The 22,482-nt window shown below is 37.3% G+C and overlaps 1 protein-coding gene across 21 annotated transcripts in view; it reads right to left on the reverse strand.

The window, feature by feature from the left end:
* Window positions 1-17,869: 17,869 nt before the first annotated feature.
* The window catches only part of LMO7 (LIM domain 7), a 130,336-nt gene continuing 125,723 nt past the window's right edge, over window positions 17,870-22,482 (reverse strand). For 7 of the 21 annotated variants that reach the window (XM_035320382.1, XM_035320454.1, XM_035320447.1 and 4 more), the window contains 2 exons: window positions 20,991-21,093; window positions 18,646-20,465 (listed from right to left, as the gene is read on the reverse strand). In XM_035320382.1, coding sequence (XP_035176273.1) covers window positions 20,422-20,465; window positions 20,991-21,093 — 147 coding nt within the window. In that variant the 3' untranslated portion in view covers window positions 18,646-20,421. Of the gene's footprint in view, window positions 18,615-18,644; window positions 20,466-20,990; window positions 21,094-22,482 lie in introns of those variants that run through there. The other 14 variants (XM_035320429.1, XM_035320400.1, XM_035320540.1 and 11 more) reach the window with 6 other exon arrangements.

Here is a 22,482-nt window from a genome sequence, read left to right on the forward strand (position 1 = left end):
AATGGGAAACACCTTCAGTTTCACTAATCCTATAGGTTATGAAAAAAAGAAAGTAGCACACTTTTTTTTTTTTTTTTTTTTTTTTTTTTTTTTTTTCCCAGTGAAAATGCTTAGTTTGTACACAATTTGAGGCAAAAATTGTGTTTAATGATGCACTGAGCTCACAAAGGAACTCTAGGAGCCATGTTAAAATAATTTGCCACAGCAGAAATATTGAGTTTACAGACTTGTCTCTCCCAGACATTGCACAGAAAAAGTAAACCATCACATTTTATCCAGGAGTTTCTGGAATTTTCCATCAGGAAAGGCAAGGAGCACAGACTTACCATATCTGATCATGCATTCAAAAAGAAAAACGGGTGCAAAATCAGAAAGAAGACAGTAAAAGTCAGAGATGAACTGGGGAGAATCCATTGCTTTCCTTTTCGGTGCAGACAGTTACAAATCAATAATTGGAGTCACTTTGGGGAAGAATTCAGTGTTAACATCCAATATTTTTGTATTGTTTGTCTATTTATTAGCAAAGGAAAAGAAAAAGGCTGTTTTCCTGAACACAACAGGAGTCAGACAGCAATGAGAAACTCTTCAGAAAGCAATTCCAGGCCATGGGAAAGTTTGTTTTCTCAGCAGTTTTTCCTTTCTAAGGGAGAATGATGCCATGACCTCTAAAAATTTGCAAGATCCAGCTACTGCCATGAATATTCAGTGGCTCTGTGATTATAGTACTTGTGCTGGATGAAGAAAATTCAGAGGTTGCTAGTTCTCTGTGGATTCCCTCATACTGCACCACTGAGGCTACTAACTCTTCTGGGATGTGTCTTTCTGAATTTTTGTCCATTGATGTAGACCTAAAATTTTGCTATTTGAAGTTGCATTGAAAGCCCTTTGGAAATTTGCTATAAATAATTAGCACTTCTTTTTATTTTTTTTTTTTTCTGTTATATACTTTTAAAAATGCAGATTTTCTCTAAATACGGCTCCAACCCTCTTTCTTCACCAAAAGGAACTCTCTCTCTAGGCTTTTCTGAGTACTACATGTCTGTGCCTGGGTCTGGTTTTATTTGTCCTGGTTTCAGACATATGCACAACTTCACTCAGTAATGCCAAACAGGACTTTTGTATATCACATTCCTGAACACCTAGACAGAAGAGGTGGCAGGAGGGAGAGGCTGGCCAAACGGGATGGAACTGGAGAAAAATCAGGGAGAAGTAGACGCATCGGTGGTGATGTGGTGGTTCACATATGGTGAGCTTTGCTTACCAGTTAGGTAACAGCTTTGCAGGAAGAGAATTTACTTTCATAAGTAAGTAGCCAACTGGTCAGGAGAATATAAACCAGTAGAAGATATGAATCCTTCAAGTTGTTGTTGTAACTCATCTTTATAGAAAAAGAATCATTAAGCGGATATGAAAGAGGTTACATGAATTAAGTGGCTACCTGCTTGAAGAGCTTTTCTTTTTCACAGTTAACCATGCTTTTCTTGGGGATGTTGTCAGTGTGCTGATTGTATCCAAAACTGTCTGGATTTGCACAAGAGAGAAAGAGGGTCTGTACTGCAGACAAATAAAATAATAAAATGTAACAAGAATATGCAATTGTTCTTAGCTAATAGATTAGTCAATTAAAGACAGATGGCAATGAAGAGACTAACAGTGGTTTGGGGTACTTGGGGTACTTTTTTTTTTTTTTTTTTTTTTTTTTTTTTCCCCCCAGTAATGGAGAAATTACAGATTTCTCCAGTCCCTCTGAGAGGTTTCCTCTTACATCTCCTAAGACACTGTGTCTCTTCTCTGTCACTTTCCGGCACAATGTACATGAATCTGTACACAACAGCTGCAACCCACTGATGTCTTATTGCTGGAATGTCTTCAGCAACAGATTTTCCAAACAGCTGGCAGAAGATTTCAGCTGGCAAAGAGGCTGAGCTGGAGATATAGGCTGGAGATTCAGTAGAGTATTCTTTCATTATGCACGAAATATTTTACCGGTCAGACATTTCTCCCCCAGAAATACTGTCAAATGTTTTCAACCTCTACTACTCTATATAAAATAGCATCAAGCCATTTAAGCAATGAGAATTTTGAGAAAGCCACTTTACATAGCTCATGGACATCAATGAGGTAGTCCAATTAATAGGTGGAGTCCATATCTAAGCACAATTGTCATCTTTTCCTACATATAGATGCAGGATAACAGAAAGTTAGGTAACATCTGATCGTATTTTATCTGTGGAGTAGTTAGACACCATAAAGAAGTCAGCTGCTAAACGCCTCTGCAAGACTTAAGGACAAGCTATGTGATAAATTTGGGCATTACAGATGTTTACTTTGCCTGAAAGTAAGCCAGCCAGATAAACAATATTTAGGATTGTCTCATTGCCCAGTAGATTTGTTTTTATTATGACTGTCTTCTCTACCTTGAAAAAGATTCCCAATATCATGTCAGGCAGTGTGAAGAACAAAATAGCAATGGAGACCCATGAAGACACAATGGCTTTAAACAGCCAAGAATTGTCATCACTTTATTTTCAATATAAACAAACAAACAAACAAACAAAAAACCCTGTGTCAGTCAAGAGAAAAGGACTGTTTAAAGGAAAGCAACAACTCTCCAAAATACCTTAAGGGAGATCTAAGGAATGAAGAGGAGTCCCTGGGACACAGTGATAAAACACTGTGCCTGTGTGATGAGAAATATGCAAAAAATCTCTCAGCTGAACTACCATGGTCTACTGAGATATTCATAGCAATACAGATACATTTGAATGGATGTTAACACCCTGATAATTTCAGAAAGAATTAAAAAGGCATACTACCCTAGGGACTCTGAAAGAGAAACAGAAAGACTCTGTCTCAGCATTATCACTATACCTGGTTCATAGGACACAAAACAGAATGGTTTTAATAGGAGTAACTAAATGTGCTTGTTAAATATTGCAAGTACCATAACTTGAACTGGACTAATTTCTAACATATTTTAAACAACAGTGAATACTATAATATTCTATATTTATGGTATTATAAACAGAACCAGTACAGTCAATATGCATTGATTCTGATTTATAGTTCTGATTTATAGTTTCTCATCCTCACCGTGAGTTACAATACATTAGGCCATCAAAATTCAGTAGCATGACTTTCCTGCTTTTCTACAATGAGGTGGTCCAGCCCTGAACTACAAACCTGAATCGCTAAATACTAAAATGTTATGAACATGGGTGAGGGGAAAACACCTTCACTGCCTATTACCAGGAAATAATTCTCAACCCAGTATAATCTTGCCAAACCATTTGGAATGTATTTAGCCTTTTTTTTTCCTGTAGACTTTGCACTTCAGAGAAATACTGTGAAATATGTAAATTTAAATACTATGGAAATACATACCACACATAGTTAATTCAGATCGCCCTGTTGTGGTTCAACCCAGCAGGCAGCTGTTTGCTCACCCACCCCACCAGAAGGGAATCAGAAAAAAGTAAAACTTGTGAGTTGAGAAAAATATGGTTGAATAGGATAAAAAAAGAAAGGGAAAATTAAATTAATAATAATAACAATAATTACATTGTTATTATTAAAAGACTATACAAAGCTAGTGATACACAATGAAATTGCTCACCACCTGCTGACCAATGCCCAGCCAGTCCCTGAGGAGCAGTGGCAGTGGCTCCCTGGCCAACTCCCCACCAGTTTTATTACTGAGCTGGGTGCCTTGTGGAATGGAATATCCTCTTGGCCAGTTTGGGCCAGCTGTCCTGGTTCTGTCCCCTCATTGGCAGAGCAATGTGAGAAGCTGGGAAGTCCTTGGCACTGCTCTGCAACAACTAAAACATCAGTGTGTTAACAACATTATTCTCATCTTAAATCCAAAGTACAGCACTATATCAACTACTAGGAAGAAAATTAACTCTATCTCAGCCAAAACCACTGAAAATATGTACATCACTTGATCACTAAAACCACACTGAGCCATAAGAATTTTACTGAAAATATCTCAGCAGAAGTAGTATGCAGCATGGAGAGGACGGATAGGGAAGAGTGGATCAACTGCTTTAAAGCTGAGTGAACACTGACTATTGTAAAATTAAGTAGTTACTCACTTACTAAAACTAAAAGGAAAACCTTTTAGTAGCCAACCTACTCTGTGAGTAACAGCTGGAAAACTAAAATGGAGAGGAAAATTCCCTAGTTATTATTTCAGTTCATAACTCACTTTATGACTTTATGTTTAGAAATAGATAACAAGAAAGAGTTGGAGAAAAAAAATAATAAAGATAAACTATTGCAATGAGGAATTTTCAGTTTTTCCAGGCTTTTTTAACTTTCAAAGGAAGGGATTGATTTTCTATTTCACCCCAAGCTGCTAAAGTTCAGAGCTCTTGGAAAATTGTCAGGTATTTCCTTACAGAGTTGCTCTGTATTGATATTAGCGAAAGATCATATCCTTTATGGAGAATACACATCCATTAGCTTCTACCATAGATAATCTTATTTCAAAAGAAGAAAATAACAGTAAGCTAATTTTTAGAAGTCACCACTGCCTGTTAACATGGGACAATAGGAAATATAAAATCTTCTTTGTTTTTAATAAGGACCTCCAAAGAACCTCTTCGTAATAAGGACCCCCAAAGAACCTCTTTGTAACCTGCATGGAAAAAATCCACAGGAGTGACACTAAATTCATGAAGAATTATCTCTTTCTTGCTCCTCATTAACTTTTGATCTGCTAACATTTGCTTTAAAAGATCAAATTCTGAAAGTCAACACTAATCCTTAGTGTGTAACACCTCCAGTTTGAATAACACTTAAATAAATTAAATGGACCAGCATGTCTAGTTAAAACTTCTTAAGAGCATGAAGATGTTACTATAACATGAGCTGGCAGTGTGCCCAGGTGGCCATGAAGGCCAACGGCATCCTGGCTTGTATCAGGAACAGTGTAGCCAGCACCAGGGAGGTGATTGTCCCCCTGTATTTTGTTCTGGTGAGGCCGCACCTCGAGTACTGTGTTCAGCTTTGGGCCCCTCAGTACAAGAAGGATATCGAGGCCCTGGAGCACATCCAGAGAAGGGCTACGAAGCTGGTGAAGGGCTTGGAGCACAAGTCCCGTGAGGAGTGGCTGAGGGAGCTGGGGTTGTTTAGTCTGGAGAAGAGGATGCTCGGGGAGATCTTATTGCTCTCTTTAAGTACCTGAAAGGAAGTTGTGGGGAGCTGGGGATTGGCCTCCTCTCACAGATAACCAGTGATAGGACTAGAGGGAATGGCCTCAAGTTTCCATGACATTGTACTTGAAGAATAATTCTCACAAACTGACTAGAAAATGTCTTCACTACTTTTTGCTGCCCAGTATGAAAAGAAAGTAATAAAATCAGAGAACAAGTGTTTTATTTTAAATATTAGGGATAACTGACCATGAACGCATGCAGAAAACATAAATTTAAACTATTAGTTGATTTCCTACAGTGAAGTTCTAAATTTTTGAGAAGCAGTTTTACTTTAATTTGCTTTGAAAAATGCCAAAAGGAAGCTGAGGATTTGGCCCCGGCATTTCAATAAAGTAGTATAGTAAAAAGATAAACATGTAAATTTATGCACATATTCAAATCTGAGTCACAACTTTGATATAATTTGCCATATGAACTGCATTGTGGAAAGAAAATAAAGGGCTCCACTAAACAGGAATATGATAAGCACCTAGCTGTACCTGTACGGAGCAAAACTGACCTAATGTAACTAACATCCTAATTCAGCCAAAAATCACAGCTATAACATGCCACAGAAATAAATCACGAATGATCAAGAATATCGCTAGCATCCTTAATCCTGCCAGCAACAGAGAATTTGCTTTGTAAATCTCCCCTTTACTCCTGGTACGTCGCATGACAAAATCCCAGTCGTGCCTGCCACTTGACCCTTCAGGAAGGACTCTGATTCCAGTCCCAAATGTGGCAACCTAGTCAACCCTGTGAGTGATCAAAACACACAGATCAGGGACCTGAAAAATATTCAAATGTCATTAGAAAACCAACACACCCTATTTGTATTTGCAGCTTTAGCCAAACTACCATGTTTTAGAAACCATTAAGAGAAGGAAAAAATTAATTCCAGCCCTCTCCAAAGAGATAACCACCTTCACAAAGCCCCTCCAAAATAAGACAAAGGAATATTAATATATTAATATCGACAAATTAATGAATCAATAAATATTATAATATATTATGTTATAATATTGTATTGTATTATAATATATATTATGATAATGTGATGATAATATATAATATGTTATATTATGATATCATTAATATCAATAAATATTAATAAATTAAGACATAATAAATATTGTTCAGATCAACATTCCTTTCAAGCCCCCTGAAGGATGCCAACACATCAGACACAAAGGGATTTGGACCACAAAAATATTTTTTTCTTTTCCTGGACCTGCTCTATCTTCTGTCATATATACTCCTCCGTACAGCTTTAAAAGTCCATCCTGTCTCTTCAGCCATGTTTGCAAGACTAGTTCAGACCTCATTCTTCAAACTGGTCAGAAATCTTGTTCTGATTACCAGTATAAATTTATGACAAATGTACAACACTTTGGTTGTATGTCAGGTCTTCCTCTTAATTTAAACAGATCCTATTTTTCTTGATGTTTATTTGCCTCCCTATCCTAAGAGAATTTACCTGGGAATCAACTTTCTTAACCTTTTGCTAGGCCTCACAAATATAGAAGAAATGGAAAAAAGTCATGCACAGAGCAGTTTGAATGTTTAAAAAAATAACATGAGAGTCATATTGGCTGCCCCATATACCATCCCTATGTAATATAATGACTACATAAGATCTATAACAATTTGCGTTTTGAATATAATTTAAAACAGTTTGTTCCTGTTCAAATTATTCAGATTCTAAATATATACATAGGAAATACAGTTGATGTGTGTCTGAATTCAAGCTAAGCTCAAAACAAAACTTAGTCTTAACAAATTACACTGATGATAGCAAATAAAATATAAATTGGTATATTCACCTAATTGAATATTATACATAACTATGTATAATAGTGCAGTTACTCCAATAAAGTTCCTCAGCATAAAAAGGCAAAAAAGTATAGCATCATTTTAAAGAAAAATCTTTAAATTCTTTTAGCAAATCTATTTAAATGGCATTTATGGAAAAGAACGTGACCTTTTATTAAATAGTCTTAATGTGTTTAGCCTGAGTAGATAAGATTCAGGTTGGTTGACAAGGTTTTTAAGGGAGAGGAAAAGGTGAAAGAAAGGTAATTATGGTGTACATTGGCCAGTCCTTATCTAAACTAAAAAGACGGAATCAGCTGTAATTCTCAAACATAACAAGAGCTGAAGATAACTCAAAGCAGAACAAAGATTTCAGCTTTTTAAGATTTATTCCTTTTCCTTCCTTCTCCACTCCCTCCATTTGAATTAAATATTGACTAAAAGTATATATAACTCTTTAATAGGTCTGCAGAGCCAAACGCATTGCCTCAAAAGGCACAAAGAAAAAAAAAAAAAAAAAAAAAAAAAAAAACGAAGCCATTAAAGAGCTTGAATATGAAACCTCAGAGAAAATCTGTCATCTAGAATAGAAAGTGTCAATTACAGACAGTCTAAAGCCAACACCATTTTTGAGAAGCATGGAAAAACTACCCAGCATTGTTCAGATAAATTCTCCAAAATTTAGCTCTATTATTGGTCTAGTGCAACTGAATCAACTACTTCTGTTTCTGAGTAGCTGCTGAGTCCTTACTACATTCTTCTGGGAGAGGCCACTAGAAATTGTCTCCTTGATTGAAATACAACATGAGGGTTTTATGCCAGCCTAAAAAAATAATAATGATAAATCAATCCTATTATACCCTATTTTGATGCAAATAGTTTTTCAGCCAGTAACCAATGAAGTTAGAGAAAGCCATATTTCTATCACATAGTCCTTCAGCAGAGTGAGTTTTTCACTAGATTGGTTATAACTTTTTAGAAAGAGGAATTAAATTTATCTGCCAAAGCATGCCAAAAAATCTTTTTGTATCACATCATTACCCTTTAAGTTCTAATTTTTTCTTTAATCATCAAAAACAGAGCTCAGTGTATGATAAGGAAAAACAGTTTTAGTAACTGTGACCAGTGAAGTTGAAAGCTGTCTTTCTGTATCGTGGGTAAACTCTTTTACTGCTATGATATGCCTTCATTCAAATTCCTGCAGTTAGATATAGTGCTTAATGCACCCATCACAGTATCACTTAAAAATATGAGGCAACCCTTCATACAGTTCCCCATATCTGTGCTCTTCTTGGAGGTGGGCTACAAGGGATGAATAGCTCCCCTGCACAACAGTTCATGTTGTACTTCCATTACTTTACACTTAACACTGTTTCTGCAGTACCTGATTTACTCAGACAAGGTGTCAAACACACTGCTCCCAGGGAGTCTCCAACAGCAAATATGTCTTCTGCTGAAAAAGCACAACTTCCTTTTCTCGGCAGCAGACATACATACACACAGCTCTGATACGAATCAGGAAACTACAAAACTACTTCTAATTTATAAAACCTACAACTTGACTTAATTACAGGGTCAATGGAGAAGAGTTCCCCTTAACAAAAGAAGAAACATGATCCCTGGGTAAATCTGTAAAGTGCAAGCCTGAAGGAAATAAATAAATAAATAAGTTCCAAATCACACACGGGTTAGCTGCCAAAAGGATATCACACCTTCTGCCAGCAACACAACTGTCAATAGATAATCACTGAGCCAGCCTGACAGTGCGGTAGGGAAGTGAGGAGACTGTCACATTTTGCTCTCCAGCACAGCTGTGAGAACCCCAAGTCTTGCTGCTTGCCAAGCAAAATACTACAGTTAATTACTGACTTTACAGAAAGGGACTGATAGAGGCTGACGATCGGATTTCTTCTTGTTTCAGGTGTAAGGAATACAAAATCCAACTTTAGTGTTGGAATGTGAGCATGGAGAAGATAAAAACAGCAGCTACAGTATGGGAATGCATCCAATCCTCTTGGCCAGAATCATCAGTGAATAAAATGCACTGAAAAATGTGGTTTTGTTCAGAAAAGTGACTGTAAACAAACCAAATGCTGTCCACTGCAAACCATAAGGCAAAACCCCTGCTGGCAGAAAGAAGAGTCTGTGCTCCAATGGAGGAGAAAGCAGGACAGCAAAATTTGCTTGCCATCTATCTGTTCTGACTGTTATCTACCCAGTCTTCTATTGAAAAGCTGGTAGGTGAAAGCCATTTCTGCCTATTATGGCTTGTAAGTGTTGAATCACATCCTGGGGTTCAGGGTTTCAATTTCTGGGCAGAGAAAAAAAACAAACTGTACTCCTCATCTGGACCAAAACAATAGAGAGGGCAAGAGATTTGAGTCCCAAAATCTTCTTTCACTGCTGGAAATGCTATATTGCACTACAATTTCTCCATCCTCACAGCAAGTGTCCTCCTCACAGAGAATATCAAAGAGAAAAAACTTCAGACCTTTGCTGAACTTAGATCTAAGATTAAATAAAAACATTTATCATTCTCCTAAGCATCCTCTTCACAGGTTTGTTATTTGAATACTAAAGCTTACTAACAGCTGGTGGGTGCTACAAATATGGCTAAAAATGTTTAAATTTAAAGTTCTCATATGGAAAATAATACTGAGTCCAGCTGCTTAGATCTGTGTTACAAACATCTAATTAGAAACATTGGAAGTTCCACATTCTCCTTTTAAAAGCAGCGAAGGATCACAAACACATCGCTCAAAGTCCAATACCAGCGAATTGTCTGAGATTCATTTTATTATTTAAGAAAGAATTCAACCTTGACATTTCTTTTAGTGAAGCAATCATCTATGAAGAACGCTTCACACACTATTAGCTGAAGAAATGCCATCAGAAGTTAACTTTTTATTGAAATATCCAGTTTGCTCTCTTTGTTTTCTTGCTTTAAGGAGAAAAAAAAAAAAAAAAAAAAAACTCATCTTGTTGATAAAAAATATCATTTAATTAGCTTGAAATCAGTGGTTTCAAGAACATAACAAAGAATATTTATAATCTGACAAAATTGGTGTGAATTCCATATCTTCAAATAATCACAGGGTATTTATTTTATCACTCTCAAATCTTTAGCTGCCCTCTCAGGCTTCCATAAAAATTAATGATAAAAAATAAAATCAATTTAAAAAGTACACTTGTACAAGACATCTACAACATCTATAAACATTTTGAAAGGAGAGACAAGACCTACAAGGTAGTTTTAATTTCGTCAGCACCAAGCATATGTGCCCAGAAAACCAACTCAGTTCTGCTCACGTCAATAGAGCTGATTTTTCTAACACTGACCAACAATATAGCCTGTAGTATTTAGCTCAGTCAAGGTTATCACTTCACAGTCTCACTAACGAGCCTTGCTGATCTGAGCCATATTCCTGTTCTAACTTGCCAATAATGAAGCAAATCTTCAGTGATTCAGGCTCCCCTTTCATGCAAGTCACTGGAATTTACCAAACAGCTGAACATATCTGGCACCAGTGGGCTGCATGGGAAAATCTTTTTCTCAGGCTAGAGAATGGCAGCACTATTGCAACAAGACCATTCTGTTATGTGAAGAAACAGATGGGGAGATGGCTCCCAGGCTCACTTCTATTGAGTGCTCTACTTAAAACCAATTCCCTGTGGGAATTGAAGAGTTGCAGTTGATCTGCATGCATGAGAACAACATTATAAATGCATCTGTTTTGCATCTCAGCATGAAGTCTGATTGGAAGATATTTTCTGAGCAATATAAGCATATTGCCACCTTGGGAGGAAAAAAAAAAAAAAAAGATACCACCACCAAAAAAAAAAAAAATGACGCAAGACTGATGAAAGAAAAAAAAATACACTCCTGATTTTCGTAGTCAAAGTAAGTGTATGTATATCTGCTCCTTGTGGGAAGAACTCAGGAAGAAATCTGCCCCTGTCTATTGACACTTTTATTTGCATATTTCAGAAGTACCTTTAGACACTGAAAGCAAGAAGAAAAGTGAAGGGATGTTTTGATTTTACAAGCTCAATGAAATTAGCGACTTCAATTTGTATCTTATGAACAATACACAATCTGGTAAGGAGTGTGATTAAAAGCTTATGTCAACACAGTTTCTGTATAGGCAGCTTTCTTAGCTTTGAGTCCAAGATGTTACAGGGAAATAGGATTTAACAGAATATAATAGCATATGATACCAAGAACATGCTACGCAACTACACTCTACCATTTTGAAGATGTATAGGGAATAATCAAAGAGAACATTATCATAATAGAGATAAACGGATTGTGTAACCTGTACTTCTCCTTGTTGAGCATCTACCCATCTTTCCAACACCTACAACACCAGTAGTGAAGAAACAGATGGAATTAAAAAGATGGGTGAAGTTAAGATGCCTGGTGTAATGCAGCGTCCTGGGCAGTCTAAATAGCAATCTACAATAACAGGGATAACCTTTTACTCCAAATGACCTCTCCTTCAACATAGAGTTGACATGGTACTGAGGGAGAGAAAACATGAAATCCTGAGGTGTGCAAATGTTATATGCAGTATGAGCCATCATGGGCAACAGAAAGCCCCAGAGAATACCAAGTCTGCCAGTCAAAAGCAGGAAACATCCAATTATCCCAATAGGAAAGGGCAAAGAAGTGATTTGCCACTTTTTTTTTTTTTTTTTTTTTTTACTTGCTGACGTCCAAAACTACTAGTACACATTCAAATTATTGATAGAAATGCATGTTTATTTGTAGCATGAATTCTGCATAAAATATTCTGACTAGCATATCTTGTGCCTGCCATTCTGCATCGCATTGTGTCAGATGGCTGTGGCTCATTAACAATAGCTGTGACCAGCTGAATGCTGTTCATTTACCAGCTTGCTCCACTGCAAGTAGTGGGACTTTTCCTAACTGTTTTGGGATTCTCTTCTGATTGATGCAGACAGGATTCCACTGGTACAAGCACTGGTGTTAGTAATGAGGTTCGGCACATAAACCAAACGTCTCATATATGCAGTAGGTTACCTCAGTAGGAATGAAGGCTACTTAAAATGAAGGATCATATGCAAGTAAAACTAATATTTCTCTGCAAGAGACTTGTTTACATGAGCATTAAAAGACAGTAATTGTTATCTTTCCGGAGCTAGATTTTCTTGAATGTCTGCAAGTTGGACCCATCCTATTAATACCTGCCAAACATAGCAGGAACAAATTGTATTTTTGCAGCTGACACTTCATGCTGAGAAAAAAATAAAATAAAAAATAAAAATAAAAAAGAAGAAGAAGAATATGATCTTGACTCCTTGTCAACTGAGACACAGCATAGGAATCTCTTCCCTAAGATAGGAAAATTAGCAGAACCACACAGGAAATCTGGCATGAGCATTCTCACAAAGACAATTCAATGTCTTACTTATTGCACCCAAAGATTTATGCAGCATAATTCCCTTCTGGACTTAAGCTCATATTTCAAATCTATGAAGAAGAAATTATTCGAAAGCGTCAGAATTTGTAATGCTTTTAAATATTACTTCCCCTCTGTGTTAATATTTCCTGAGAGAGTTTTATGTTGAAATTCATTGAGTGAGGCCAAAAGTATCCATAGTATCATCCTACAGAAGTTATCTTGCATTTTCTGACTGATGTGAGCAAGAAAATTTTATGTGCAAGGATAAGAAATAAAACTGTGAAAAACAGAGATTATATTAAAGTCAAAAATACAATCTAGGAGAGAAAGTGAAGAGAAAAAAAGAGTTAACCCAGTGCTAAGACTCTAACCAAGTTAAATGAATGAAAATAAAATTATAACAAGCTAGAAAGCTCATTAAAATCAAATAGCCAAAAAATAACATTTTTAACAGTGCTAATTAACCACTGGAACAATTTACTTTGACATGTGGAAGATTTTCCATCATTTGCATTCTTTAGATCTACACAGGGCTTCTGGCCAGCAAAGAACACTGCTGTTCAAACAGAAGTTGTGTTCAATACAGGAATTACTCGGTGTTAGGTTTTGGTCTTTGTAGCGATACAGTCAGATAAAATGACTGCAGTAGCCTCGTCTGACCTTGAATTCTGTGCATTTCCATCCCAGAAGAGCTTGTGCAATTGATGCACCAATAAATGGCACATCTGGTTGACTGCCTGGGGGCAAAAGAAAATTCCAGTAGAGGCAATCTTAAGCACTTGCTCTAGCACATTTACTTGCAGAAGGCCATTTAAGACAGCGTCCATTTAAGACAGCATACTGTGCTGACCACAAGCCTTCTCTCAGTAAATTGTGTTTATATGTCGTTGAATAAGAGTATGGAACCATCAACTCAACAGTCCTAGCTTTTTCTTTTTCCTTCCCCCCCCCCCCCTATTAATAAGAGAATGTGTGTACACAAATCTTTGTACTTTTCATTAAGTGCTTCAGTTCTTGTACATTGTTTTCTGTTAAAGCAAACCCATAAAAATAAACAAGAAGCACAATGTATCTCTCTTGAGTGTTTATTGTCTTCAGCAGCTGCTTAATTGGCAAGTTTGTTTCCAGAAGGTTGAACGACCTATAAAAATTCTTCAGTTTTAATAAACTGATGCCCTACTGATCATCCTAGAATATTCCTTTTGTGAGTGAACACTCTACATTATCCTCCTATGTTGCTTCATGTAGATGTCACAAGCTCCCGAGAACCATGGAGTTAAAATGAAAATGTTGAAGAGCTTTCAGCATGGAGCTGTTTTTCATGTAATTATTCCTGCTGTTAATAGTCTTCCATTAAAGCTATGGCACAGGTTTTGCTAAACCACTGCAAATGATTTCTTGAAATTTAAAATACCACAACAAGCATACCAGTTTTCCTGCTGAGCTCAAATTACCAGATTTCAAACCTTTTTTGCCTCTATAAGTGACAGGGTGGGCAATATTACAACAGCTATTACTTAAGGGAAGCACTGAACTTATCAATTTGAAACTATGAAAATCTTCCTCAGGGCTCACCTGTGAGGTGCTTTTCTGAAAATGACAGCTCTGCCTATTGCTGCTGGTGTCAGTGTGAGCTCCAAATTCAGACAACAGGATCTAATAAATGGCTAGCTGCATAAATCCAGACACTAACCAGCATTCCCTGCAGTGCTCCAGATTGCCTGAAGAGGTGAATGCATAGGTAATTGAGCTTGGGCATTTTTTAAAGAAGACTTCTGTCAGTAAAGAAAAAAAAAAAGCCTTAAAGAAATCCCAGTAAAGTTAACATATGCAGTACCTTGAAATTCATGCAGGGATTCCTGATTTGTTTGTTCTTATATATTGGAGAAATCCCACAGCAGCTTCACAGTGAAAGTTACAGAAAATATTTTCATTTTTTGAAGTAATGTTTTACTAAGCATTGTCCTGTGCCAGAACCACCATCAGCAGACCACTCACTTCCAAAGCCATATTCAAATGATTACAATTAAATAGTTTGTTATCTGTGAGCCTAAAGGTAGGATAGATTAAGGATTAAGCTGAATCAGAGTTCCTCATGTATTTCACAGAGAATCCAGTCAATATTAAGGCAGGCAAATGCAGGCATATAAAAATGCAAGCGTGTACATGTGAGCTAGAATCCAGACTCATGCTGAAGTCACTGAACAGAGCTAAGCAGGCCACCCTGTAGTGAACAACTATTCACTGGTCCATGGAATCACACCTTTGCTCCACTGCCTGTACTCATTTGAGCTTGATTCAGTTGCTTGCTCATAAAACCCTGCTGCTTCTTCAGATGCTCTAAAGCATCCCACAAGACCTTCAGCAGCAGTTGCATGAGTATCTCTTAAGCCTTGCATAACGCCCCCAGCCCCTGGCTGATGTCCTAGTCAACTTGACATCTCAAGTAGCAATAGACAACTGTGAGCATTAAACTAAGTTTAGACTCATCTTTTTTCCCCCCCCCCCCCCCCCCCCCATTTTAATGGGAGTACAGAGGTTTAGCCGACCCTTAGACACCTATACTTACATGCATGCACATAAGGGTTTTAACCTTAAACAGAACACCTGAAGCTGATGAAAGACAGAACAACTGGTTCTTCTTCCTCCCTTCATCAGCACCTAAAATAATAATCCAAAAAAAAAAAAAAAAAAAACCACAGAAGTGCTTCACTGGTAATCATCTAGATTATTTTTCTCCATAGGAATTGTTCTCTTCTCTTCATACTTGGTACTGGTTAAGTAGCAGTTAATTCACCAACTGACCAACTGGCAGACAAAATCAAATGAGACTGCTCAGATTCAGTTGTATATCATGCCTCCATAAGGCAAAGCTTGGGTCTTTTTCCTAACCTAAGAGAAAGTTCTCTTTGAAAATCTCAATACATTGCAAATTTCATGTCATTTATTAAAAGGTGTCCTTATACAAAAAAACAATTTTCTTGCTGTAACTGCAACATGTTCTTATAGTGAAAGAATCCCTTTATCCAAGAATTTTGAGCAACGGCCTTAACATGATCTGATTTTGATCCCTCAGCTTTCTTGGCCTTTTTGATGACCTTTTGTGCAACCAAGAACTTCTCCATATATCAGACCTAATATATACATAATGCTAAGTCTAGCATTTCAGAAAGGTGCCTGGCCTGTCCACAAAATTAAAACCACAGACAGGGCTCTTTATTGTGCAAGCTGCATTTACACACTGCCATCTTGTGTTGCTAGTTTATAATTGTTTTTTGCTGACCAGAGCACACTACACTCCAAATACTTTGAATATCAAAAGACACAGATATGACATTCATAAGATGAGTTTTTATGCCTCCTCCACTCCATGGAAAGGTGAGGAGGAAGGAGCTTTCTTTGCTCATATTTCCAACTTGAATTAGCAAAAAGCAGGTTTGAAGGAGCCCTGTTAAACTAGATCTTCAGCAAGGATGGTAAACAGCTTCAAATCTGGAAGAGTTCCAACTTCAGCTTTCTGCCCCTCATTAAATCTGAAATTCTTCTTTTTCTTGTTTGCTCATAACCAAAGAGAAAACGACTTGGAACAAGCTAATGATATTATTTTGCAAATGTTTGGTGGGAAAATGAAATTGCACAGAAATACTTGACATTGTTTATGGAAAGCCAGACTGGCTCAGAGTGCATCACTCCAGGCTGCAGGCCAGCAGTCAGGCAACTCTAGAGGCATCAGATAGCAGAGGTTGCTGAGTTTTCTTCCTTCCCTCCATTCTTCATCCTGTAGGCATTTCTGTGCCCAGGGACAAGGCAACATGACAAGGCTCAAGATCTAAAAGGTGGTTTGGCCATCCCTGACTCTTCCACAGCTTTATTGCATAATACAACGTTGGGAGAAGGGAAATTATGGGTAAGTTACGATAAACATTTTGATGCATTGCAGGGTAGAGAAAATGGCCCATGACAAAGTTCTCCCAGTTTCTTTCAGGGCTGATGGACAGTACTAGAAATGGATCCTGAATTTACGAGGGGGCAGGAAGGATTGTCTGATGTCACTTACCAAATAAAGGAGGCTGAAAAACAGACTGTAGAGGAGTATCTACGCCATCTCCACCAGGCATGTAATTGTATGTTTCCTACCCAACAGTCAAACCTGCACAGCATCTATTTTAGGTTCCTACTCTGGGATGCTCTCAGGGAATCAGTCTTCCACCACCAGCAGATAAGACCCAAGATCCTAGACAGCTGCAGGACCAAGCAGTGTGAATGCCTTGATGGTCTGCATTTGGAGTTTAGGTTCTTCATATCGCCAAGTTCTCGCTTGTGCTCTACCATGTCATTACTTACCATGGTAGTGGAAAACGAAGTATCTTTGACAGTCTGCTTCATTTTAATTGAATACCAAAAGCCAAAGCCAAATCACAAAGGTGATTGAACAAGGAGTTCAGCAACTTTGGATTGATGACGTATTTTATTCTTTATTTTTTTTAATTTAAATCAACATAGGAAAACATTTAGCACTTTGTAATTTAGCATTTACTGCAGGTAATTCCTTGGTAAAAGAACCCTGTTCTGAACTTCTGAACTTCTGTTCAGAGAAAAGATCAATATAGCAAAGCAAAACAGGAGACACATGGAGTTACAAGCGGGAGTTACAGGAGTCTCACACAGATGAGCAAGGTGGTCCCACTACACTAGAAAAGCATGATCTTCCCTTGCTTCCCTCAGCTACTGCAGCCATGATGCCTCTCCTAAGTCTTCTAGCTCTCCTACCCATCTCAGTGATCCCCTGAGAGGAAGAGTTACTTCAAGTTACTTTGTCACCCTCCTTGGAGCTCAAACTCAGGACCCCACCACCCTCCTTCACATACCATCAGTTTCATCTCCAAAAATGCTCTCCTAGATTTCTCTGATCCATATCTCATGTTTTCTTTGCAGCTTCCACTGATGGATACCAAACACTACACAACCATGCCTGAATGGATTTAGGAAAGTGACTGACCAAAGAAATTTGGGAGCCACTGAAGAAAACCACATAGGGCACTTTCCAGATGCATTTTCAGAAGCTGCAGAACCTAATCCAAAATACTTTAGGCACCTAGTTTCTAGCCACAGCAGAGAAATTTTGGGCAACTTGCACTTCACCTGATTGTCCTGCTTCAGTGATGAGCATACAGGACAGAGAATCAGTCTCACCACTTATGTTACATGCTGAGGGGGGAAAAACAAAAGGAATTTGACAGGAGAAATACATATAAAATTTGAAGTCTTCTGTGAGTGAAGAGAAAACAGCAAGTTCTTACATATCTTTATCGCGACATTTTAACCCCTTCATAAAAAAAGGTTTTCCCAGGACCAAAATTCAAGTTATATTTCAGCAAATCACCTTAACAACACATTTTGACAGAGTGAAAGAAAAGAAACTTCCAATAAATGCAACATCAGAAATTTTATTTACAAATATACTGTAATTCAACAACCATTCTCCATCTAGTTTGTGGAGGAAAAAGTGATAGTTACATTTTTCAAATAGGAAAAGAGAACTCTTTCCATTAAATGGATTCCACAGAATATTATGCCATCACCACTGAGCAAACAGATTATTCTTTGTATTGAAGTTTCAAAAAGCACATAATTTTAGAAACCAGCGTATGGAAAGCAAACACATTTGTGTGCATTTAAACGCAGCTTCGTATTAACCTAGAGAATTCACTCTCAATATATGTCAAAAATAAAGACAGCAATTGCAAATATATATTTATATTAACTATTTCTCTAATGCTCATTTCGAGAGCTTAGAAACAAAATACCCTCTTCATATACCATTGGAAAGTCAACTAGTTGATTATAAGCCTCAAAAATATTTTGAAGTTATTATTGAAAATATACTTATTCTCCCTTGTGTTCTCAGTACTTGAAGCTGTAAAAGTAAAAGTATCTTCCCCAGATATTTCCTTACTGCAATTACTTCATCATAAATAAAAATACAGTTGTATGAGGAATATAATGCATTGCTATGAAGACTAGACAAGCAAAAGAGTTACTCTTAGAAAAAAACCACACATACACACAATATATATATTTATAGATCTACATCAGCAGCAATCACCTCTTCTTTTATCTGCAACAGTGGTTTCGTATCTAGGTTTGCTTCACATGGAGGTTGGTTGTCCAGCTGTTAAGAGAGAAAAATGTAATTAAATTCTAGCTATTGAAGAATCTTCCTGACAAAAATTAAAATTTTCACTTAAAAATTGCAGACAATGGTGTTACCAGTATCTATGAAATTGGTAACAAAGTGTAAGGCATACATTGTGAGTCTAGAAAGTCAAATGTAATAAGCAATAAAAGCTTGGATTTAATTCAATTACAGCACTGCAAATATTTCAGGCCAAGTAGTTTTCCACAGAACATGCACCTTACCAAATTCTTAGGAATTGTTTTTAGTATCAGCACAAACAGAGGGTCACAGTTTTTCTGAATTTATCCTTCAATAAATTGGATTAGGATTTGCTAAATAATTATGGCAATATATATTAAAAACAAAAAGGTTATCCTCTCTCTCTACATATATTTGAGGGAACCTGCCAATACACCAGTGTTTCACTACAATATTATAAGCTTAAAACAAAATCAACATAACAGTGTGCAGAAATATTTGACTGTAAAATTACATTTTGAATATTAATAATCCTACAGTTCAAACATTTTAGCCAATATGTTCACATTCCAAACTACTGAATTATCAGAGTGATGTGAAATGTTAACTGCAAACAAAAACTTATCTGCATTACAGACCACTGCTGCATTGTCAGTATATATTTTCATTGCCTTAATCACATAGCTAGTTTTTGTATTGTTCAAATCACTAATTTCAATATTTCATTTCCTACCCACAAGTTCGCATCAGCTATCTTACATTATGAGGTGCCCACTGACCCAAGAAGATGCAGTCTGAAGGGAAGGGTATACAGCCACTAAAGGGTATACAGCCACTTCTCTGAGATTAATTTTGCTTCTGAAAGACTACTCACTGTCATGACTTTATTGGCTATACTGTCAGAGAGATTAAATAGTGTTTTATCCATGATAAAGTTTTGAGTTAGTTCCATCGCTGAATACTGTCTTGTCAGGGAATAAACTTTTTTTTTTTTCAGTTCCAAACTAATACAGCAATTTTGCACCCAAAAGAAAAGATAGGTAAAGCTAAAATAACATGAGCAGGCTCCAGATTGAATTGCTCACACATTTTGGTGCTTTAGTTAGGAACACGGTCACTTCAGCACAGTCTCGTCCTCAACAAGGAGATATAATCTCCAAACATGCATTTGGAGAGATCTGACCCAGTGCTCTGGATCATCTCCAGAGGGAAGGGGGGGTGGGGAGTATTTTCTTCCTCCTTCCACTGATTGCAGAGGTGTCCCTGCACTTAATATTAGGTCTCTGTGAATACACTGTTAGCGTCAAGTAGAGATGTGGGGTTTACTGCCTTTTTTTTTTTTTTTTTGGCTAGGGCATCACACAATCATTTCAATGGTGCAGTCAGCTTTTCCTCCCCGTGGAAGCCAAAAAGAACCTGAAAACAGCAAAAGCATCAGATACAGAGCTTCTCTTTTTCTGAGCTGGGCTTCTCAGCCAGCAGATGCTGAAGTCCTGCTCATGTGTAGTATTAGTATCCTGTTCCCTTCACTGCCTTCTGGACCACAATGAGAAAAACGTGCTGGGCTCATGTGAAAACATGCATGCTTCCAAGAAAATCATTCCTTCCCCTTAGCTGAATTCTATCATTCTAGATAATTCCATATTTGCTACATAAAAATAAAGCTATATAAAATTCCTAAGATTTCTCAAAATTAGGAGGTTGTCTACTATCATGTATGACAGCAGAAAAAAAAAACAACACTACTATTCAAATCCTTAACATGCTCCATAAATCAGAATTCTGCAAACTATAATAAAGGAAAAAAGTTATACTGCACCTTTCAATTAAGATCTGTAAGTAAATCAATTCCTGCTGAACTTGTACCTAAATGAATAACCAATCACAGACCTATAATTCAAATAATGATAGCATGCAAAAAGAAAGAAGCATTTCTGCCACCTGCACAAGATAAGTTAATATCTTTCCACTTTTGGTTAGGACTGAACTAAACACATATTTAGATTACCTTTTTTTTTTTAAAAAAAAAAAAAAAATGTAGACAGTTTCTCAAAAAGACTTCTCTGTTATCCATAGAAGTTGTTTTCTGCCTAGGCAACTTCTCAATACCACCTTCTCAGATCTATGAAGAAGACAGCATGACTAAATTGCATTGTCTGTTTGAAGCCATTTAATAACAAGGTGGTAAAACCATCTACTAGCAAGTTAAAAGATAAGAATGACTATACCCTACAAGACAGGAACGGACAATGAGACCTTTCTGAACCTTTTCATTAACACAGCAACTTAAAGCAAAACACGAAAGCTATAAAAAGTCTCAGCTGTACAAGCAGTTGAAGTTTTACAGCAGAAAGAACTACAGTTGTGCACACTGCAACTGGATTGCCTTACTTTTAAATCGGATATAGCAGTCGTTGCAGAAGAGTTTGTTGTTTCGGATCCTGACTTCGGCTCCAGAGCGGGATCCCCCAAGGTCGCATCCACAGGCAACACACTGTATGATAGATCAGTAGTTAGGAACTCCTTAAAAAATACTAAAAAATAAAATGTTGCTCAAAAGCAGCTTGAATTAAGCCCAACAAAGCTTTAACCACAAACCCATAACCACTAGAAGCAAATGTATAACAATTAGTAGATCAAAATGCAACCAACCCTGAGAAAGTATTTTTAAGGCGATGACTGGACAACAAATAGCAGAGAGACACCAACTAAGCAAACATAGACCAGATGCTATTTAGAGATTAGTTCATTAAATCTAATTTGAACTTCAGTTTCTCCGAAAACTAAAGTTGGCTCAACAAGGAAGAATTTGTTGTCTAGATGGCAACAGCAATTTTGGCACCAAACACCTGGGTGTGCTACTTGCAGATTTCCATGTGGCAATACATGTGCTGGGTTCCTCAGCCCTTTGGCAGTCAAAGCAGCATACACTTGTGTACTGTACGATTTATTAGCTTTGCATCATAGCAACAAATCTGTATGTGGGAAGAAGGGGCCAGTTTCACTTTTCTGGAACACATGCATAAAGGGCTTGATAACTTTCATGCTAAAACTAAACAATTTAGCTATGGTGGCTGAACACATCTTTGCTATGGATATGAACCACCTCTGGAAGGACTGGAACTCAAATCATAAAACTATCCTTAACAAATTTATGAGAAGAAGTAACTGACTTTTCTACACATAACTTGCCTGCTTAAATGAGAAATGGATCTTCTGGATGGCAGGTTTTCCAAAGTTTAAGAAATATTGAACAAATAAATCTTAAGATTATGAAAGCTGAACAAAAAAAATCCAGTTGCCTTAAGTAGTTTAGGGCCTACAGGTGGACTCCCTTGCACAGAATATATGTTCTGCAGGAAGGGAGTAAAGATCAGCCTCTGTGGATTACTGTCTGGGTGGGCAGGACAGTGAAGAGCTTTGAGTCAATCCCTTATAATACTCTGATAATTTGAGCTGGGCACAGGGGGAAACTGAATGAGAGACAGAGGAGTCTTTACTAAAGCCATGGAAGATGCAAGGTATGATGGCACCTCCAAAGCTGAGTCTAATTCCTCATCTAGTTCTATGTCAGGGAAACTATGAGTGCTTTTACATCTTTTGCAGGAAGGCTTTTTTGATTATTATTTTTCCCCTGCTCTGCATTTGCCCCAAGCTGACTGGAAATCATGTAACTATGTCTCAGTGCTGAAAATGAGGTTAATACACCTAGCTACTAACCAAGGCTGATTAGTTAAAAACTTCTGGTTTGGTGCTTGGTTGTATCTTGCCAGTTTGAACACTGACAACATACCTTCACTTGGAAAGCACCACATGAACACTGCTAGGATTAGTTTAGCAGTGATGGATCATCATGTTGCAATTGCCAGGGTCCAAGCTGAGA

Source organism: Oxyura jamaicensis, chromosome 1, assembly GCF_011077185.1.
Source record: "Oxyura jamaicensis isolate SHBP4307 breed ruddy duck chromosome 1, BPBGC_Ojam_1.0, whole genome shotgun sequence".
Taxonomy (NCBI): Eukaryota; Metazoa; Chordata; class Aves; order Anseriformes; family Anatidae; genus Oxyura; species Oxyura jamaicensis.